Source organism: Lepidothrix coronata, unplaced genomic scaffold (assembly GCF_001604755.1).
Source record: "Lepidothrix coronata isolate B3197 unplaced genomic scaffold, Lepidothrix_coronata-1.0 Scaffold84, whole genome shotgun sequence".
Lineage (NCBI taxonomy): Eukaryota > Metazoa > Chordata > Aves > Passeriformes > Pipridae > Lepidothrix > Lepidothrix coronata.
The window spans coordinates 1,046,771-1,066,142 of record NW_016690264.1 but is presented as its reverse complement, the minus strand read 5'-3'; the positions used below and the strand labels follow the sequence as shown (position 1 = coordinate 1,066,142).

Here is a 19,372-nt window from a genome sequence, read left to right as displayed (position 1 = left end):
CCCACCACACTGCCACAACCAGCCTCTGGCCACCAACAGACTGGTTCTGCCCCAGGCTTTCTGGGGCAGGACCAGGCTGGTCCCTGTCTCCTGAGGCAATAAGAGATGCCCAAAGAGGAATCTCTTCCCAAAAGAAAAGGGAAAGCTTCATCTCAGCACCGGCATCAGCTCCCGCGGAGGGAAAATTCACTAGCGAGAGCCGGGCACATCTGATTTACCACCACTAGCAGCAACAACCCAGGGCAGCAGCTGGACTGGCAAGAACTCATAGATTCTGCCACAAACCTGCTACTGGGGACACTCTTCCCCATCAATCTCCATAGAAGCTCTCAGCCCTCACACTACACACTGAGCAAAATACCTACAATGACAGTCACACAGAAACCAAAACCCCACATGCCTGAAAGGTGCCCGAGCTGGAACCAAATGAGATTGGTCTGAGAAGTGGAAGAGGAGCCTATTCCCCCTGCCTGCCTCCTCTGGCTCTCCCAAAAAGAGAGCTGTGTATCCTGGGATGCTGAGGCGTCAAAAGATTCCCAAACTGTCCACACGTTTATCTGCTCATCTTATCTCAGCCTTACGGAAAAAATGCAGTCAAAGAAAACCTGTGCCGAGCGTAGAGAGACCCAGGTTTGTCACCTGCTGTAAGGAGCCAGGACCACTGATTACCAAGATGCAAGTACCCAAATGAAAATTAATTATGATTTTCATTCACAGCCAATGACAGCATATTATTGCACTGAACAACAGGAAAAATTATTCTCTCCCATTTTGCATCAAAGAGGGTGCAATCGGGCTGCATATAATTGTGCTTAATGAATGAAAACAAACAAAGGGAACAGCTGCGATTTATTAATCCCATTACAAATAATAAAAGAAGTTCCTGAGAGCTGTGAACACACTTGTGATGCTTGGAGAGCAGGCAACAGCAAGACACTCAACAGATGTCAGATTGCCATTATTGCGCAAGAAGAGGACCCGAACCCCTAAAGAGCAGCTCATTAATACCACGTGGTCCCCTCACACAGACCCTTCCCTGCTCTCACCCAGGGCTTGGGGGACTTAAGGCTTGGGGGACTTTCGGCTTGGGGGACTTTCAACCTGGAGGAAGCAAGCACTCAATGATGGCTGAGGAATGATGGCTGTCCCACAGCAGACTTTTATGGACGACTCATCACGCAGAGGTACGGAAGCCTCCTGGATGTGCCATCAGAAGTAGTTTAAGGAGCAGCATAAAGGTCCCACCAGTGTGGTCATCAGTACATGGTCACCATCTCCATGGTGACAACCACACAGCACCTTCCCAAGCACCAGGGTTTCTTCCCATCCCTGTAGGAAAGCCAGGACCTCCTCCTCGCTCCTGTAGAGCACCTGGCTCCACAGGCCTTTGGCCCATGATCTCAGTGCTGACCTTAAACCCAGAGGCCAGGTCTGCTACAACCTGCCTGTGGACTCCCTAAATTCACACCTCAAAGAGGCTCTGGGAGAAGCCTCTCAGGACTCTCGCATGGTACAACAGGGACCCCGGTTCCCTTCCTGTCTTTCTCCAAATGGGGAAATGTTCTGGTACTCTGTCACTTAAATAAGCCACCATTCAAACATAGTCATCAAACCCCTTTATTGGGACAATAAAACCTGTACTATCATGCTATATGTATAAATCCACATTTTACCGTAGTTACATATTTTATTGCTTTAATAAGATGTGGGGTGTAGATCTGAACAGTGCTTTAAGGAATTAATTTGTATAAATTACAACAGAGGGGTTTTAAACCATCCTTACTGACATTCACAAAACAAGCACTGACGAGACCACCATGTCCTCTAGCTTCCCTGGGGAGTGGAGCTAAACACCACTTGTACAGTTCCACAGTGTTGATACCTCCCTCTGTGGTGCCAGATTGGTGGCAGTGGACAGGGGAGGCATGCTGAGATAATGCCACGAAGTCTGCAGCCTCACGGAGCTCGTGTGCCAAATATGTAGAAAAATAGATGTTTCCCACATTACTCACTGCAGAAAATGTGGAGAATGAAGTGCTGCCTACCCCAGCACCTGCCTTCATGACTCCCAAACCTTTCCTTTTCCACCAGCTCAAGCACAAATATGGACTACGTTATTATCCTGCATTTCATGGTGTGTTTTTCTATAAAAAAAAGCAGGGGACTGAAGACACAAGGACAAAGTTGCAGTCCAGGCCTGACTCCGCATCGCCACATCTTACCTCGTCCTTGTACTTGGTGATGTAGGAATAGATCTCGTGCAGCGCGCTCATGCTGTTGAACTGGCTGAGGTGTAACCGCGACTGCTCCGCCAGGTACGCACTCATGTCCTGGTCACTGATCGCTGGCATTTTAGCTATATCTGCATAATATCTGCAAGGCAGGAACAGAAGAGTGGGTCAGAGATAGGGATGAGCAGAAGAGGATGTGTCCCTGCTGCAATGCTTGCTGAGAATGGCCACTGCAGAGGCAAGTGAAGAGCATCTTGCCTGCAAGTGGTGACATACCACGATCACCCATTATAACACTGTTGCTCAACGAGGTCTCTGAGTACTCCATGGAGCAGTCAGCATCATTAGAACATGCTCCTGATGGAACAGCGCCCAGCCCAGTCAAGCCCAACTCCTCTTACCATGCTGGGAAGCGCAGAGATGCTGCTCTGAGGGATTTCCCAACCTCTCCTAAACTACACATTTTTCCTCCTTCCCATCCCATTGTCACGTTTAGCCACCAAAGTGCATACACCAGGACTCTCCACACCTGCAGCAACACTCAAGGCTTTGTTACCACTCTCCTAAGGTCACTGTGTTGCTAACAATGCCCCTTTGCTTTCCATTAAATACTAGGGGTGTGAACACAAGACAAGGTCACATCCCGCCCTTGCAGCAATACATGCACGGTGGTAGTGGAAAAATATCCAACAGGATGTTCATCACAACCCAGAGAGATCAAAGCTGCAGCAACCCACTGTAGAAGGAGGGTTACACCAAGCACATGCACCAGTGGACTGGCTGCTGAGGTCCTTTTGGAAACCAGGGTTGTGTCCTCCGGCCTCATTTAAAAAGAAACCCTACCCACAGCAAACAAGCCCAGGCTGCTCCCACCACCTGGAAATACAGAGTGCCAGTCTCTCCCAGGTTTGCTGTACTCCTCACGATTCCTCACTCAGTGAAGTTTCTGGTACAGTGATTAGCATCATTAGTGTCATCAGCTGAATGCTGAGATGGAACACGGCTGAAGCACTTGGATAGGAGCAGATGGCAGCAAGACCACTTAAGGAGATGAATATGAGGATTCACTCCATCCCACAGAACTGAACTCAGCTAGTGATAACTACTTGGGCAGTTTTTACAAAGAGGCTCATTCACACCCAGAAAATGATGCAAGAGAATTTTTAGACACTGCCAGGAGAACAATGATCTGAGGTGAGGACCTCTGACAAAACTAGGCATCTGCTACACCCCTAGAGAGATCACCCCAGAGTGGCGTCTCCTAGAGCAGCAGTTTTATATTCTGGCTTTTATCATGACATGCAGGATGGGAGGAAACCATCATTTTTCAATATAAGTGTGCATGGCTTGTGTGGACCAAGATTCCAGTCATACCTACCATTTCCAGAGGACACCTAATGTGCCATGACTCCAGCAGCAAGATCCCTTGGGTTTCCCCAGGTTCCCTACCTCCTAAGCCCTCCACTGTGCTGTTCCTGCCTCAGACTGGCAGGATGCCCTGTTTTCAGCTGGTGCCTGAACCACGGCAGCAGACAGACCTGTAGGTGGGACTATCAGTCCCACTCAGCCACCCTCGCACCACTCCCCCGTCCCACCTCTGCAAAGCTTTGTGAAGACAACCATGCCAAAAGCCAGAAATGCTGATTATGCCATAATTCCCTGTAGAGGAGCAGTAGAAGATGTAGTCACCCCCTGCACAGGACATCTCTGCCCCCTGCTCAGCTGCCTCTGGGACCATTCCAGAGGTAAGTGATGGCAGGAACATCTGTCACCAATGAGATCTCCCACTTCCTCCCCAGGGACGCAGCATGCCTAGACCAATGTTTAACTCTGGAATGGTTTTATACCTTTTTTCCTCCAGGCACACATACAGAGCTGAATATTTTTGTCATAGAGATAGCAAGGTCAGAGAAATTCACCTTATGAAGCTTGTGATGTTCCTACGGGACCCCACTCCAAAGACCCATCCAGCCCCATGCAAAGAACTTCCTCCTATTACAATGCAGCTCAACTCTCATCTTAGCCATCGTATTTCAGGGGCATCATCTCTTCTGATCCAAGCCCTATCTTCCTCAAGGGAAGAAGCCTGTCTTTGTAACTGCCTGCAAAGCACCAGGCATGCCAATGGCATGACAAAAATATCTGTGTACAAGCAAGTATCCAAACAGTGATTTAGGCTACAAAGTCCCATCCTTACAAACTAGAAAATATGATGTTTATTGTTGCCTGGACAGCTTTCATTTGGTTCATTCTGTATTCAGTCAAAATGCTGAAAAAAGGAAGGATACTCAGTTAAGGGGAAAAAAAAAAAAAAGGCACCATCTTTAGCCCAGCACATCACCACAAGGGAAAAGTTGCATCAGCATCCTGCAATCTGCCATTTTTTAAGTTTTATGAAGTTCCACTTCACAACATTTTAACAGTAGCTCTATTTGGAGGGCTTTGGAGGACATCTAGGTTTCTCTCCCAAAAGGATAAAGCTAAACACAGCGTTATGCCTGAGTGCATCAATTTGCAATCAGTAGCATTCAAACCCTGCACCTTTAACACTGCATTAATTCAGCGGGACAGGGGGATGTCTCTCATCAGCTCAACAGGGAAGGTGGAGGGTGTCAAAAGGAGTCAGGGGACCTGCTCCTCTCCCTGCTCCTCAGCACAGAGACAGCAGCCTGAGCACTGCCTCAGAGCATGTACTCTCATCAGGATCCCAGGTGACATGTACTGACAGATGAGAGAAGGGAAATGATAATTTTCAAGCATTTCAGCAAAACCTGCATGTATTGTAATGGTACGAAAAAGGCACTTCTCTAGTCCAAGGCTGACTTTTCATTGCTCTTCGAAAGCAATCAAGGGAGGTGTTGGTAATTCCCTAGCACAGACCAAGTTTTTACAACAAAAAACATTAGACAACCTAAAAGTGGAGGTTGCTTTTAGCAACCCTTAAGCAAGTTATAAACAGCTCTGTCAAACAGGCATTGCAAACTCATTTCAGGAGACAATCATGAGAAAGCATCAACAACGGGATCACCTTCCACAAGTACAGTCCTTCTTCAGACAGTTGTCAAGATGAGCCCTCCCAACAACACAAGTCCCTACGTTCACGAACATCCATTTTAATTCCCCCAGGTGAAGCAAGGAGCTGTTGCCAACTCTACTCACCTTTCTACCCAGCTCTTGTAGTTGGGGATGTCCTTGGCGTACAGTAGTTTGTTGGAGGGAGAGTCTTTTCCTAGCTTGTGCTCAGAAGTTGAGCAGGAGTCCATGAATGTCTGAGCCACCACGGATAGGCAGGCATCAGTAATACTGTTCTTGTGAATGTCGAACACAAACTGGGGGTTCTTAATCACATTCACCCAAAAACGTAGAGGTAGACTGAGGGATGAAGGAAACAGGAGTCAGCACCTGAATCAAGCCCTGCAGGGCAGCTGGCACATACATGAAACTCCAGTCATGGAGAATGAGCTCCCCATGACCCAGAACTGGATAGGTTGCTTTTCCCAGCACTCCACGGATGCAAACATCCTGGGTAAATGGCCATTCCCCTCTGCCCATCCCCACAAGGCCACAGTTCTCCGTGAGAAGGTTCCTCAGCACTGCCAACATCTCCGAAGGCAAACCAGGGCAGTGCAGATCTGTGGTTTCTCCAAGGATCCACTCACACTGAAGAGACCTTGCTGAGCCCGTGGGTTTAACCAAGCCCGGTCCCCTTCTCTCACATCAATAATCCCTTCGAAGGCGCTGTGTGGCATTTCACACATCTCCCGTGTCGGAGGAGGGAGTTAACTGGACTCCTCAAGGGACTCATTAGCACATTTAACACCAGAGGAGAATTTAGGCAGCCTCAGATGCTGGAAATAAAGCTCTCAGCTGTAAAGGCAAAAATGGGTCTTCTGGCGAGCCACTGACTGGATGTTTCCTGCATACTGACACACATGCCACCCTCCATGGCACTGTTTCCCAATCCTGATGTCCCTCTCCTCTCCCAGGAGCATCTCAGAGCCTCCCCCATCAGAAAGCCTCTCTGCTCTGTCATCCCCCAGCACCTACACTCAGCAAATGCTTTTATCTAAGACAAAACACACTTGGTTCCCCAGGACTTTCCTAATGAGGGTACTGGGTGCATGTACATATTTCATTTGTGAAGGGAATGGCCTGGAGAAATTAGCTCCACACGTCGAATTAGCGCCCAGAGATAAGCACAGGCATTAGTATGCAGGAGCCTTCGTGCCCAGCCCCTGAAGAGCGGGGCTTTTTTTTTTCCTCCCTTGCCTTTCACTCCTTCTTTTAATATAGGAAGCCGAGTTATAAATCAGTTCCAAGCACTTCCACGCTCTCACATCTCCATTTAAAAATGTTTCTTTTCCTGCCCTGCTAATTGCAAACAGTTACCGAACTACACAAAAGCAATTTGGCTGCCATTTAACAAATGCCAGACACGGGAACTTACGTACCCGTACCCGTCTCCAGTCATGGCAGGATCAGAGAGATAAAATCAGTGAGGCAGCAGAAATGAAAAATGCCAAGGGGGGCTGCAGAGCCAACGCCTGCTGGAGCCCCGGCCCCAGCACAGCACCCACGGAGGGCTCCTCAGCTGCTCCGCCCTGCTTTTCAGCCAGTGATTAGCAGAGCCGAGGGGCTGGCTCTGAGGGCAAGGCTAGGGAGGATGTGTACTCGGCTTTGTGCTGACTTTGTTAAGGCACGCTCGGCTGAGTGACAGGAAGGAGTGTGGAAACACCTTCAGGGCAGCGGTGATGAGAACTGGGACTGGCATCCCCAGAGGAGCCCGGAGGATGGAGAAGGCCAAGGTGAGATGGAAACAGAGCTGCTGTGGTCCTCAGCAACTGCAGCCATCAGGGGGAGCGTGGTGCCTGGGATTTGGGGATGGAAGGGCTGAGGGAGCATTGCATTCCTGGGATTTTTTCTGATGAAGGAAGGCATGCAAAGGATTTACCCACACCCGAAATACAGATATATGGGCCTTTCTTGTCCTGGATCATTTCCAGGTACGCATTTCTGCTCCCCGTGGGAGGGACTGGACACTGTGATATTGTTAGGTTCCCCCCCATCCCACTGTCCCTCTCCATTACCAGTTACTCTTCCAGGTGTGCCTGACATCATAATCATTGATCTGATGCTTATCAGCCTGTTCATCCAGGAAATCAAACATGTATTTGATGGCGAGGGGCAGCGCGCTCCCACGGTGAGCTGTGCTGAAGATGGTCTCAAACAGGTCATCCACGAATTTCTGCAAAGTGCCCTGAAGAGGAGAAAGAGAGAAGGGCTGCTCAGCAACACCCAGCACCAACAGAGAGGTGCGTCTTTAAGTAACGGTCGACCTCTAAACCAATTTCACTTCTATTCCTACACCTGGAATAGCAGCACAATACAGTCTGTGTAACCCTACTGGTTCTCAGTGATTTATACTGGAAAATAAACACTGCAATGATGAGGTGTCTCCTTCACTGTATGATCTGTAATGCTAAAAGCATACAAATAAAAACACCATACAGAGCAAAAACCAAGTGAATGTGGTCTTTTTTGGGTCCCATTAGGATACCCAAGAACTGACAACAGACATCACCAAAAAAACCCTCGTCCCATGAGGCAGGGAACCAAGTCGCTGAGCCCAGTCTCTGCAATCCTGAGCCAGTATCTTCAGCACAGCCCTCTGATCCTCTCTAGGAACATTTCAGACACATGGCACCCACTCAGCACTGGAAAAGGTTTGTATGTACTGAATCAAGGGGAACCTGCTGTGAGGCCAAATGCCCAAGTAATTACCCTTCCCACATCACCAATTCTGCACTTTTTCCCAAACACCAAAGAAGATGAAGTACCTGTCCCAGGGCATCTCTGCTTTGCAGACCAGCAGCTGCTCACAGATACAAAAACACTAAAGGGTGCAAAAAGCAAATAGGAATATCCACTTAAGGGATATTCACCAAAGGTTTTGACACACAAAACCATCATCTCCAGCTCAGGAAAGAGACTAACAGAGCAGCTCCTCCTGTGCAGGAGCAGGCGGCTAATAAAAAAGCAGTGCTTACCACTTTTGGACAATGCAAATCACTACCCTTCCCCACCCAGATTTCAAAAGCCAGGCAGCTCTGTGCCTCTGGACCATACCTTGGTGGCTAACAGACGGGTCAGGTAGATTTCTGAGACCATCTTGCTGCCCCGGTCGCCCTCCCGCTGGTCCATGTGGTCATGGTTTTTCACCAGGTGCCAGAGCTTGGTGCCGCTCTCCAGGTCAGGGGTGATCATGGGGGTCCGTGAGCGCAAGCTGTCGGGGCTGCTGGCTGTCCTCAGCATGCTCTCTGCAAGCACCAAGCAGAGGAGGATGCTCATACCCTGCCCACCTCTGCCTTGCCACCAGCCTCATTACTTCCCTTCCCTCCACAGAAGCTTTGGGATCCAGCCTCTGCAGCCACCATGGATTGGGAGCTCTGCTGGGACCACCCTCACAGCCTGCTGGGCCACATGCAAGCCTGTCTGATATACAGGGGCCAGAAACACTGTGGAAGGAATTTTTTAGAGTCCTGTCTTGCTCCCAGCACAGAAGTGGCAGGACCACAAATGCCTCCTGCGTCAGTTTGAGCTGACCGCACTATTCCCTTCCAAACCAAGGCTGAAGTACACCTGCCAGCATATTCACTGCAGTCTTCAACTCTGCTCTTTTAAGTGCTAAGTGCCTCTGTGCCTATTTTAATTAGATTTCAGGGGAATAAAAGGGAAGGGATCTCTTAACAGCAGCAATCTCACACGTGTCTTTCTCCCCTGAGTCCGAAAGACTGCAAAGAGAGATGGCTCTGGGCACATCCTCTCCCTCTCTAACACCAGAATCAATAGGATGGTGCAGGAGAGCTGGGAGTTTGGAGGACTTTGTTCACATGAGTCACAGTTACAGTCACTTGCCCTGTGCCTTGGTCTGCACGCCCAGCCCAGTGCCAGCTCCCCTGCCAGCCCAGCGGAGGATGCCCCTGTGCGCTCACCGTATCTGCTGAGGGACTTGGTGAAGGTGGAGGAGTTGGAGATGTTGTATGCTGCTTGGGCACCAGGGCTACCGAGGAGCCATCTGTCACCTGCAGGCAGAGATGGTGTGAGCAGGCTGCTACACTGGAGAGGCATGGGGGGAACAGTCCTGGCACAGGGAGAAACCGGCCCCGATGGGATGAAGCTATATTGCCACCCATCCCAGGGACATCATCTACAGCAAAGGGGACTGACATACCTCTGCGACAGCTCAGGGGAAGGGGCAGAACAGGAACACACCAGATACTTGGCATGAAAATGGCAAAGTAAGGTCAGAGCTGGAAACAGCCTCTATGAGCTCTGGAGATGCCCCACTTAAAAGGACCATAAATATGGGGCCCAGGCAGGAAAGTGACTGCAGACCTCCTGGCCATGCCCCTGGAGAGCTGAGCCCAGGCCTTGACCAAGCTGAGGAGGGGGAAGAGATGCTCGAGCTCAAAGGAGCTGATGACTGCTCAGAGCTCTCCACCACAACAGCCTTTACCTGGTAGTGGGCCAGGGTGTTCAGCCTCTTCCAGTCATTGTCGATCTTTGTGGTGACATCTTCGTCCTGCAGTATGATCCGGGCCATCCTGCCCTGCCGCCACTCTGTCCCCATGAGGAGAAGGGCTCGTGGTTATCAGGTGATAGGAGCACAAAGCCAAGGAGAGGGTAGGAGCACAAAGCCAAGGAGAGGGTAGGAGCACAGTCTGGGAGCCCTCCCAGCCTCTTTTGAACCCCAGGACTGGTGACTATCAATGTGTTGAGCAAATTCAAGTACTCAAGGAAAAGAGACTGGTGACTGTTTCCTTTGCTTTTCTCCATTGTCCTGTCCCTCCATTAGGAACAAGATTATTGACACTGTTTTCAACTACTGCTGGCCTCCTTTGGCTTCAGACACCTCAAGTGTGCAATCCAGACCACAGCTAGAACCAAGGAGGCTCCTCTCCCCATTCCCTCTACTGGCAGGACCCACACTCTCATACCAGGGCTCCACACACACAGTCAGTGCCACCAGCACAGCAAAAGTGGACTGAACAAGCACAAATATGCTCCTGTAGGAGACAGATTTTCCTGCCTTGAATAGTTTTTGTGGGACTTCTGCTCTTAGTCACATCCCTGCTCCCCACAGGGCAGTGGCTTGGCTTCTCTCTTACCCAGGTCCATGTCTCCAGCTTTGGGTCGCTGGGAATAGGGCACACCCTTGTAGACAGCATCCAGCAGCTTCTCCTTCACCTGTGTGATGGTGTCACAGTTCAGCACCTTGACAGGGATCTCCGGGGCGTTCTCGTTCTCGGGATTCACGCAGTTGAGGGTCTGCACAGGAGGGGAGGTCAGAAAGGCTCGAGTGAGAGGCTGTGATGCACTGGCTGCAAAGGCAGGTCCGAGGACGCGAGGCTAGAGCTGTCTATAGGTCATGTCTTCTCACCTCCTGTGCTGCTGTGGAGCTGCAGCCACGGGGCACATTCCTGCTCCCCCTTTCTCCTTCCCCCACCTCTCCCTGCCACCCTCAAATCTCCAGCTATTCCCAGAAAGAGAGCACCGTGTCAGTGGAGGAATGCTGGGTCAGCAAACCTCATCTCAATCCACCAAAACCTGTCCAGACTGAGCAATGCCCAGGCACACTCCACTCCCCTCCCGACCCACCCCAGTGAAGAACCAGCTGCAGGCTCAGCCAAGGGAAGGGCCTGGTTTATCATTTAGCTGGACTGAGGAGAGGGCTCATAAGGAGGAGAATCCTCTCCATCTCTGGCATTATTCTCAAGGCTCTAGCTTTGATCCCCACCCAACATGAGCCATGGACTGCTCCAAGCAGCACATGCTCAACAGCATCTCTCACCCATATCTGTCACAGCCATGGGATTTGCTTGGAGAGATACGGAGCAGGATCCAGTTCATGTTTGACTTTCTCAGGCCCATGGCAAGAGCAAACCTTGCCAAGCAAAGGCCCTGTTTCTAACCCTGGCAGAGATGGGCACCACTCAGACAGAACAAGAAGCCCCCCAGGGATGCTGGAAAGAAGAAGGGACAAACCACTCTCTGAAAAGTACTTTGGGTGCCTTCAAGATCTTGTTAAATAGCTGGACCTGGCAGTCCTGGCAAGCACCAGTAACAGTGAGGCTTCTGGTTGCACTAACCAGCATTTTGTAGTCAATCTGCTGCCGGATAAGCTTGTCCTCACTGAGGGAGTAGCGAGCCTCTCCTGTGATGGCATCAATGGGTCCCTTCTCCATCTGCTGCTTGATGGCACAGTAGAGCATGAAGAGTGGTTCCCCAGCACACTCCTGCAGGACAGAGGATGAAGGAGAGGGAGAGAAAGGGGTGAGAAGGTGCCAGGCACCAGCTTTGCCTTTCAAGAACCATCGCCGTGTCAGGAGCCTGCTGTGGCCCTGCAACATCAAACCTCTTATGTGGCTTTACAAAGAGACTCCAGCTCAAGACTACAGGAAAGGGGGCCCACAGTAAAATTCATCTTGTGGAGGGAACTCATTCTCTCCTTCCAAGCCCACTGAAGGTGCTGCCTTGTCTATCAACGCCTAGGCTCACTTTCCCAGAGTTTCCAGACACTCCTCTGTGAACTGTGCTCCTTCTACAGGCCAAAGATGAGCTAAAAAGGTTAAATTCAGGGCTCGTGAAGAGGTCTGGGAACTCTGTATATGGGATACGGCCTGTCTGTTGACTTGCTCCAGCCAAGAGAAGCACCTGAGGACTGGAAAGGGTATGCTGCATGGGACAGCCTGGAGGCTCTTGCCCAGGTAGCACGATGCAGTTCTGACATCTGCCAGGAGCTCTGTCTCACATGAGAGGTCAAAGGAGGTTTCTTCAAATGACAGCTGGGCACAGGTAGCCAAATACACTGGGAAGGAAAAGCAAGGGAGCAACCCATTGACAACCCTACCCTGAGACTCCCAGCGATGGAGGGGACCAGGCAATGAGGTCTCCTGTAGTTAAATCATTTGCCACCTACATCCTCTCACTGCAAGCCCCTGTAGTCAGAGCTAGCTTTAGCCACCAGACAGAGGCACATCAGCATTAATCTGCAAGGAAGGGAACGGGAAACTGGACCAGACACTCTCCCCCGGAGATGCTGGATTCAGGAACAGGAAAGGACATGCCAAGGTTGGAGGCACCAACCAGCCTGGAGCAATGTGTTGGTATAGGGGGACTGGGAGTGGACACCCCTTTATCACCCAGGGCCCAAACATTTCCCCTGAGCTGCATCCCAGTGAGCCCTTCCAGATACAGGAATTAGCCCTAAGGGAGAATAAAAGGTATGATGGGAGCGGAGGGGATGGGGAGAAGTCCCAGCAGATTTTACCCCACCAGCCCTCGTCCCTCCCTCCCGGCCGCCTCACAAATAAATTGTACTTTGGTGCAAAGTGCGGCTGCTCTCCCTGTCACCATATGCTGTTAGCATCTCGTTAGCATCTGCGGTAATTAAAGAGACAGCTGCTAACGAGCAGGAACAGGCATACATCATCCCCAGACCTTCCGACAACACGCCTGTCTTTGAAATTATGTTTCATTTGCAAACTTGGCTTCATTAAGTCAGCCTGGAAAAGTGAGAGACCCAAGTGGGTGCTTGGCTGCGCATCACTGGCTGCCGACGAGGCAAGGCTGGCCACAGAGTGGTGAGCCCCCAGGGGTCCCACGGCACCCCGGGCCTACCCCTCCAGAAGACTTGAGTTGCTTCTTTTGGTTGCTTGTAAAAACTCGTTGTGAAACTTCCAAGTCTGTGGAAGTGGTGTGGATGGAGGACAGCCTGGAGCAAGACTCCTGCTTTCATCTGGCATGGCTGTTCACTGAGATGGGAGCTTCCCCTCTCCAGCAAGGCATGGGTGCTGTCCCACCAACTGCAGCTCTGCACCCACCTCTGGGAATCCACACCAAGACAGGTGGGCTCAGTCCTTCCCCCACTGGCATCCCAGTTGCTCTCCAGACACCACAGCATCACCTCCTCAGCATCACCTCTGCTCCTCGAATGCCAGATGGGCTGACAGGAAATTTGGATGCATGGATTAGAGCTAGCCCTACAGCCTCCTTGGAAGGATGGAGGCATCAGTGGTTCATTTGATGGGTACACCCTCCTCCAGCATCATGCAGGCTTTTGCAGGCCCCTGTGTGCCCGGGATTCTGGTCTCCTTCTGACCTGTCAGACACCTTAATGTCAACCAAAACAGCCCCTCTGCCCTGTCCCCCCGACTCTGAGCATCCTCCACATTGCAGCTCAGCTGACCCTCCTGTTCTGAGTGTGGGTCCTACCCTCAAAATGCAGCACCTCACTCCCAGCCTCACTGGCCCCACCAGATCCTGAAGATCAGGGCCAAGATGCTCTGTGGGTCACAGTGTGCTGAGACACCACAGGTGAGGGTGGTTTAGGGATCATCCCTGACAGAGACCAACAAAATGAACAGGGACCAAAGAAACCAGTGCCAGGCAGTTGACCCAAGATGAACTCCTTCAGGTGAAATACAGCAGGGGACCACTGAGATGGGGCCAGGTGGCCCCTCATGTTGACGGAAGGGAGCCTGCCCCCTAAATGTGGCTGTGCTCACACTGCCAGCCCTTATGCAGTTTGCTCACTGCTGGGGGCCTGACTGAGGAGGGCTTTGGGAAGGCTCTCTCTGAGAGCCGAGCTGGAGGAGGGCAGCTGCAGACACCCCATGCATGCCCGTGTTGGTATGTTGGGAGCAGGCTGAGGCAAGCCAGCTAACTCCCAAACTGTCTTACTGACTAGATCTAGCTCATCAGGCACCTAATATTGTGCATTTTTCAGCACTTGTCTCAATTTATCCGTCTCCCTTTCCCTGAGGTGTCTCATTAAGAGTCTGATAAATGCTTCTACAGGGTCCTCCTGAAATTGCCAGCCCTCACTGGCTCCCTAAGCTGCTGGCCCTGGGCATGGGGGGGTGTCCTGTCCCTGTCCCTCACCCCAGCATATCTCAGCCATGTGATGTCGAATGCCCGGCCCTGCTCCAGGCAGGTTTGCTGAGAGCCGATCTGGCAGCTGGGCACGCGGCCGCCTGCCTCATTTACACGCACAATTACTGCAGTTTGGGGCAGTTTCCCTGCTGGCAAACTGTCTGCTGTGATACTCTCCATCTACTCCACAGGCTTCTCCTGCTTTTGATGCCACCTGTGATCCTCACTGCCAGGACACAGGCAGAAAACGCCCCGTGGGTCTCCTCTGACCCAGGAGAGGCCACGAGCACATCCTCAAGCCTCTTCCAGTCTAACTCAAGTGACTCAAGCAATGGAGTTTCAACCACTTCCCGGGGAAAGGAATCCCAGCACAACAAATTTCACAGCCAGCAAGTTTATTCAGGTCCTCTGTGTATGTTTCTTCTGTAATGGTGCATCTAGATCAGACATCTCTCCTGCTGCTACCACTCAGAGACTGGAGGCATTTTCCCATGCCAAAGTCATGGTGTAGCCAAGGACTTTATAAAAACCACTGCTCTGGTATCATCCCCACATCTCTCACCTGCTGCTCCTAATCCTCAACCTGCACCCAGAAGCCTCTCTGAAAGGGAACAAGGCTATACAAGGACAGATGCAGGACAGTGGTGGTACATGAGCTGATCCAAAGCAGTTTCTGAACAAGGTGAGCATACCCCTGCCACCTGCCCACATGGCTCAGCCCGGTCAGGACAGGCCAAGGGAGTCAGGTCACACATGTGAATGCAACGTCCCCAAACGCCGCTGTTGGCCTTCATAGGCTATGCACCACATTTTGCTTGACCAAAGCACAACCCTGCCCACTTCAGGGAGCCTTGAGGGAGTTTATCCACAAGGAGAGCTACTCCTGCCTGTTCCACCAAGTCCACAGAGCCCAAAGAGCCATCTGCCAGTGCCCTATCCAACCCCACTGCGCACTGCTGCTGCAGGGGCCCTGCTGGGCAAAGCCCTGGCACAAAGAGGTGGAAGGAGGTTTGACACCTCCCCATGACCAGCACAGCTTCTCTCCTCTCCCACCTCTGGCAAGTGATCTCCACTGCACACTAGCGAGATTTTTATAGATACAGGCTATCCCTCGACAGAGGCAAAATGCCAAGTGCATGTAAGTGATATTATAAATCACCTCTCGTTGACGATCACTTGAGTTCTGCTCATACTACTGCTCGCTCTCATCTCTTGGCTGGAAATGGTTCAAACTCTCTTTATCTTAATGAGGGATGAAATCCCACAAAAACGGCTGCGTGCCACCCAGCCTCGCTGCACCGACACCAGGCAGGATCCCAAGAAACAGCTCTGCTGACTGACAGACCAGCATCAGGACTGCAGGTGCCATTCACCCTGACGGAGCCATCCCAAAGCAGAAGCAGGACTGAAGCAGGGGTGCATGGCCTGGAGATGCTTCCGTGTAACCTACATGGCCACTGGTGCAGCTCCAGCAGGTGGAAGCACTGGTGCTGTTGGAATAAATGTTCTCAATACGGGTAGATGAACGAGCGCTAAAACCAGAGCTTACACTTTGATATCTTCTTCTGCTACCCTGATGAAACTGGGAAAAAGGTGAATTCAAGCTAACACAGCGGAGAGCTGTGTCCCTGGCTGTCAACAGGTCCCTCAGGCATTCAGCCCCAATGAGGCACGTTTTGCAGGGGAAGCAGCAGTGGTAGAGATGCCTGCAGGAAACAGTTCCCCTACCATGGAACCTCAGTGTTGGAGAGATGAAGAAGCAGTGGCAGTGCTACATGAAGAGTGCAACTCACCAAACTACAACTCAAACAGGCAGAAATAGCCTCCAATCACAGTCATGCCTACAGAAGGACCAGCTCCCAGGGTTTTTTCTGCCTGATTTACACAAGCAGAGGCAAGAAGAGAGGAATGGGGACCACTCCAAGACTCAGCTGAGTTGCTTCATATTTATCTTTCCTCAGGGCACCATTGTTAAGATCTCAAACCCACTATGCATTAAGCAATCTCAATATGGATTTCATTTCTCAAACTCAGCTATTTCCCAAAAAGGAGACCCAGAATTACTAATCACATCTCAGAAAACCAGGATGGGAACAGAGGTCTGGGAAGCAATCTCTGCTCCAGGAGGGAGTGGCAACGCTCAGGAGTGTGATAGTCCAGGCTTTGGGTAGCATGCTGCCTGTCCTGGCAAGGCAGAAACCACCTCCCTCTCCACACAGGGTTGCCATCCGTTCCCAAACTCACCTTCAGAAACTTGTACAGCAGAAATGTGAACCAATTCGTCAGCATCTTCTCTGCCACTGATTCCGTTCTGTAGGGAAAGTAGAGAGCAAAACCATCAGCAGAGAATATTAAAGGTCTCTGATCTCACCCGTTACCACTTCACCCTTAGACTGTGGCTAAATTATTTTTGGCTTTAAAAAGTCTCATGTGGAAAGGCAGGATCCTCAAAGTAGGGGGCACAAGCAGACAGCACAAGCTCTAGTGGAAAGCCTGCCCATCCACAGGGCTGAGCCACAGTAGCCCCCAAAGAGGGAGAAGCAATTGGTCTCCAGTATATTTGGAGAACTGGAGAGCTCAACCTCATCCCATGGGGACTTTCACCCAGGGGATGAGCAACTTTCTGTTTCCCCCTGGTACCTTCTACTTCAATGAACTTTGTTTCTTCTATCACGTCCCATTGGAACCAGGCAGCTCCCTCTGCAGGAGGACTGTATGACACACCTGAGCCAGGTACAATGTCACCAAACCTACCTCAAGCTCCCCAGTTAAAGTACACCCTGAAGGAAGAGCTGAGGTTGCAAGGCAAAGCCAGATCCTGACCCACATTCCTATGACAGGAGCACCTCCTCCCACAAAGCCATGTGCTCGATCTAGCTGGAAGCCCCTCTCCCCACCTGGGAGCTGCTGCTGCCTTCTGCTCCTGTAATGCACTCAACACTGCCATTGCCCTGATGCAGGCCACCACTACAGGTGACAAGGGACTTCCCTGCGACCTCTCTCGTACCCCTTGATCTCTAAAGCTTCAAAGCCGGGGGCCCACAGTAGAGCAAGAGGATAATAACCACCACCAGACCACTGTACAAGGTCTTGGTTAAAGCCACCACTGGATTTAGGTCCAGAGTCTTTGACCCCAATACATTTTTAGTAAAACTTATCTGTAGTACTAATTCAGCCATAAACAAGGGGATTAAAGAAGGAAGGAGTAAGAGCAGTGGTTGGAAGCTTAACCTGTTTTCCATGTACCTTTGGAACACAGAGACTGTGCCAGGCTTGAGATTTAACCCTTCCCTGGGAGTGGGGAGTGATATAGGAGTTTGCAGGTATACAGTGCTGCAACCACCTGCTCCAAAAGGAATTTAAAGATGGAGCCATGTCTCTCAGCTTTCGGAGACACAGTTGAAGGAAATAGCCAAAACTGCCTTAAGAAAACCTATATATTGCCCCTATTTTCCTAAAGCATGGTTCCAATCCAGATGCCATCATGCTCCAAAGCAGCATGGCAGGGAAGGTCCAGGGGGACCTGTGTCTGTTTGGGACCATGCACAAGAGGGAGATCCTGCAGGACGGGTGTGAAACATGGTGGGTCCAAATAGGATGTGGGTCCCTCAGGGTGCTGGTACTGCAGCCAGGATGTGCCACACCAGCAGAGAGAGGGACAGCCTGGCATGGAGGGAGCTGAGGGTGACACCGGAGCCAGGTGAACTGTGCAGCCCTACAGGTGGAGCTTAACACACAACACCTTATCTCTCTGCCTCAAGATTAAAATTCCCCTTAACACATCTATTATTTTTATCATGGCTTTGGCTTTCACTCCTTTTAAAGTAAAAATGCCAGCCAGTCCCTCAACCCTTTCTGGTTAGGCTTCTTCAGCTTATCCACGCATTAATCATCAGATCAGCCACTTGCAAACGCAGACGCTCCTGAAAGCACAGGCAATACTAATAACCTCAGGGACGTGGCTGCATTCCTCTTGCACCAGGGAAACAAATACAAACGAGTTGACTCAAGAAACAAAACCCAGAAGAAACGCAAATGTCAGAGCCACCAGAAGGAGTCTCACTGCCCAATGCCATGCACTGCCCCACAGCAATGCCATGCCCAACAGATGGGCCAGGAGCAGATGGCTGGGCTAGGAAATCCACTTTCCCAGAGTTTATTCAAGCTGACTCAGGGTCATACGGCCCCTTCTAAGGTTTTCTCTTGTGCTAATGGGGTTTAGCCCTTCTTGCCCCCCCCGCCCCTGGAACAGCACAGCCTTCCTTAAATCATTTGGGGACAGCATTACCCAAGCCTCCAGGGAAGGGAAGACTTCCTGCCCCCAACAGGAAAAATTAATCCATCATGGGGAACAAACAAAAGGAGAAGGAAAGGGACATGCGGAGAAAGCCAAGGGAGGAGTGGACTGAAGCAATTCAGCAGACATTCTCCCCAGCCCTGGACCAGGTCCTTTGCTGACAAGCCTGTAATGCTCATCTGAAGTGCCACCACTCGAGCTCTGGCGGATGTTTGTCTTTATCCGCAATAGAGCCAGATGCCACAGCAAGGGGGGGATTATCCAACAACAAAATAAATAACAGCTCTCCCCAGTTAGATCAATGTTAATCCAGTTGCCCTGGGCGGTAAGCACACTCTCACACCCAACAGCAGGGCTAATCAACTGGATGGAGAAGCCCAGCCCTTGGCACCGCTTACTCCACGCCATGGCTTCAGGAAGAACAGTGGCTCTGTTAAATATCACTCAGGGAGGCACAAGCAAGGCACTGGCCAGGGGGCCTCATCCCTGTCCTAACTGCAATGGGCCCTTGAGTGCTGGGGCTGGGGACCAAGTCTTTGGGCTGCCAGCTCTCACTGCACTGGCGCAGCCTGGGCTCTGCCCCTGTTCTACTGCTACGGATCAGCCGCTGCTGTGCTGGCCTCCTCATACTGCCTTTTATTTATATTTTATTGATTTACTTCAGGAGCTGGAAATGCGATTAATATTTCAGTGAAACCTGGTGTTGTGGAGGGACAATCAGAAGGGAAGAGCCTAAGGATGCACTCAGGGAACAGGGATGGGGAACACTGGTTGGCTCCTCCAAGACTCACCCAACTCCCAGTCAGCCATAGGTCTGCACCACACACCCCTCTGACACTCTGCTAATGAGATGCTTTGAAACATTAAGGGCACCCTTGTAACAATGATAAATGAAGCAGAGAAAGAAAGC

The 19,372-nt window shown here is 51.0% G+C and overlaps 1 protein-coding gene across 1 annotated transcript in view; it reads right to left on the bottom strand.

Annotated features, from left to right (window-relative positions):
• The window catches only part of PLXNA1 (plexin A1), a 119,617-nt gene that overhangs the window by 5,555 nt on the left and 94,690 nt on the right, over positions 1 to 19,372 (bottom strand). The window contains 10 exon segments of the mRNA XM_017820636.1: positions 2,223 to 2,373; positions 5,391 to 5,603; positions 7,319 to 7,488; positions 8,358 to 8,548; positions 9,224 to 9,274; positions 9,277 to 9,313; positions 9,748 to 9,851; positions 10,400 to 10,559; positions 11,381 to 11,527; positions 16,410 to 16,476. Coding sequence (XP_017676125.1) covers positions 2,223 to 2,373; positions 5,391 to 5,603; positions 7,319 to 7,488; positions 8,358 to 8,548; positions 9,224 to 9,274; positions 9,277 to 9,313; positions 9,748 to 9,851; positions 10,400 to 10,559; positions 11,381 to 11,527; positions 16,410 to 16,476 — 1,291 coding nt within the window.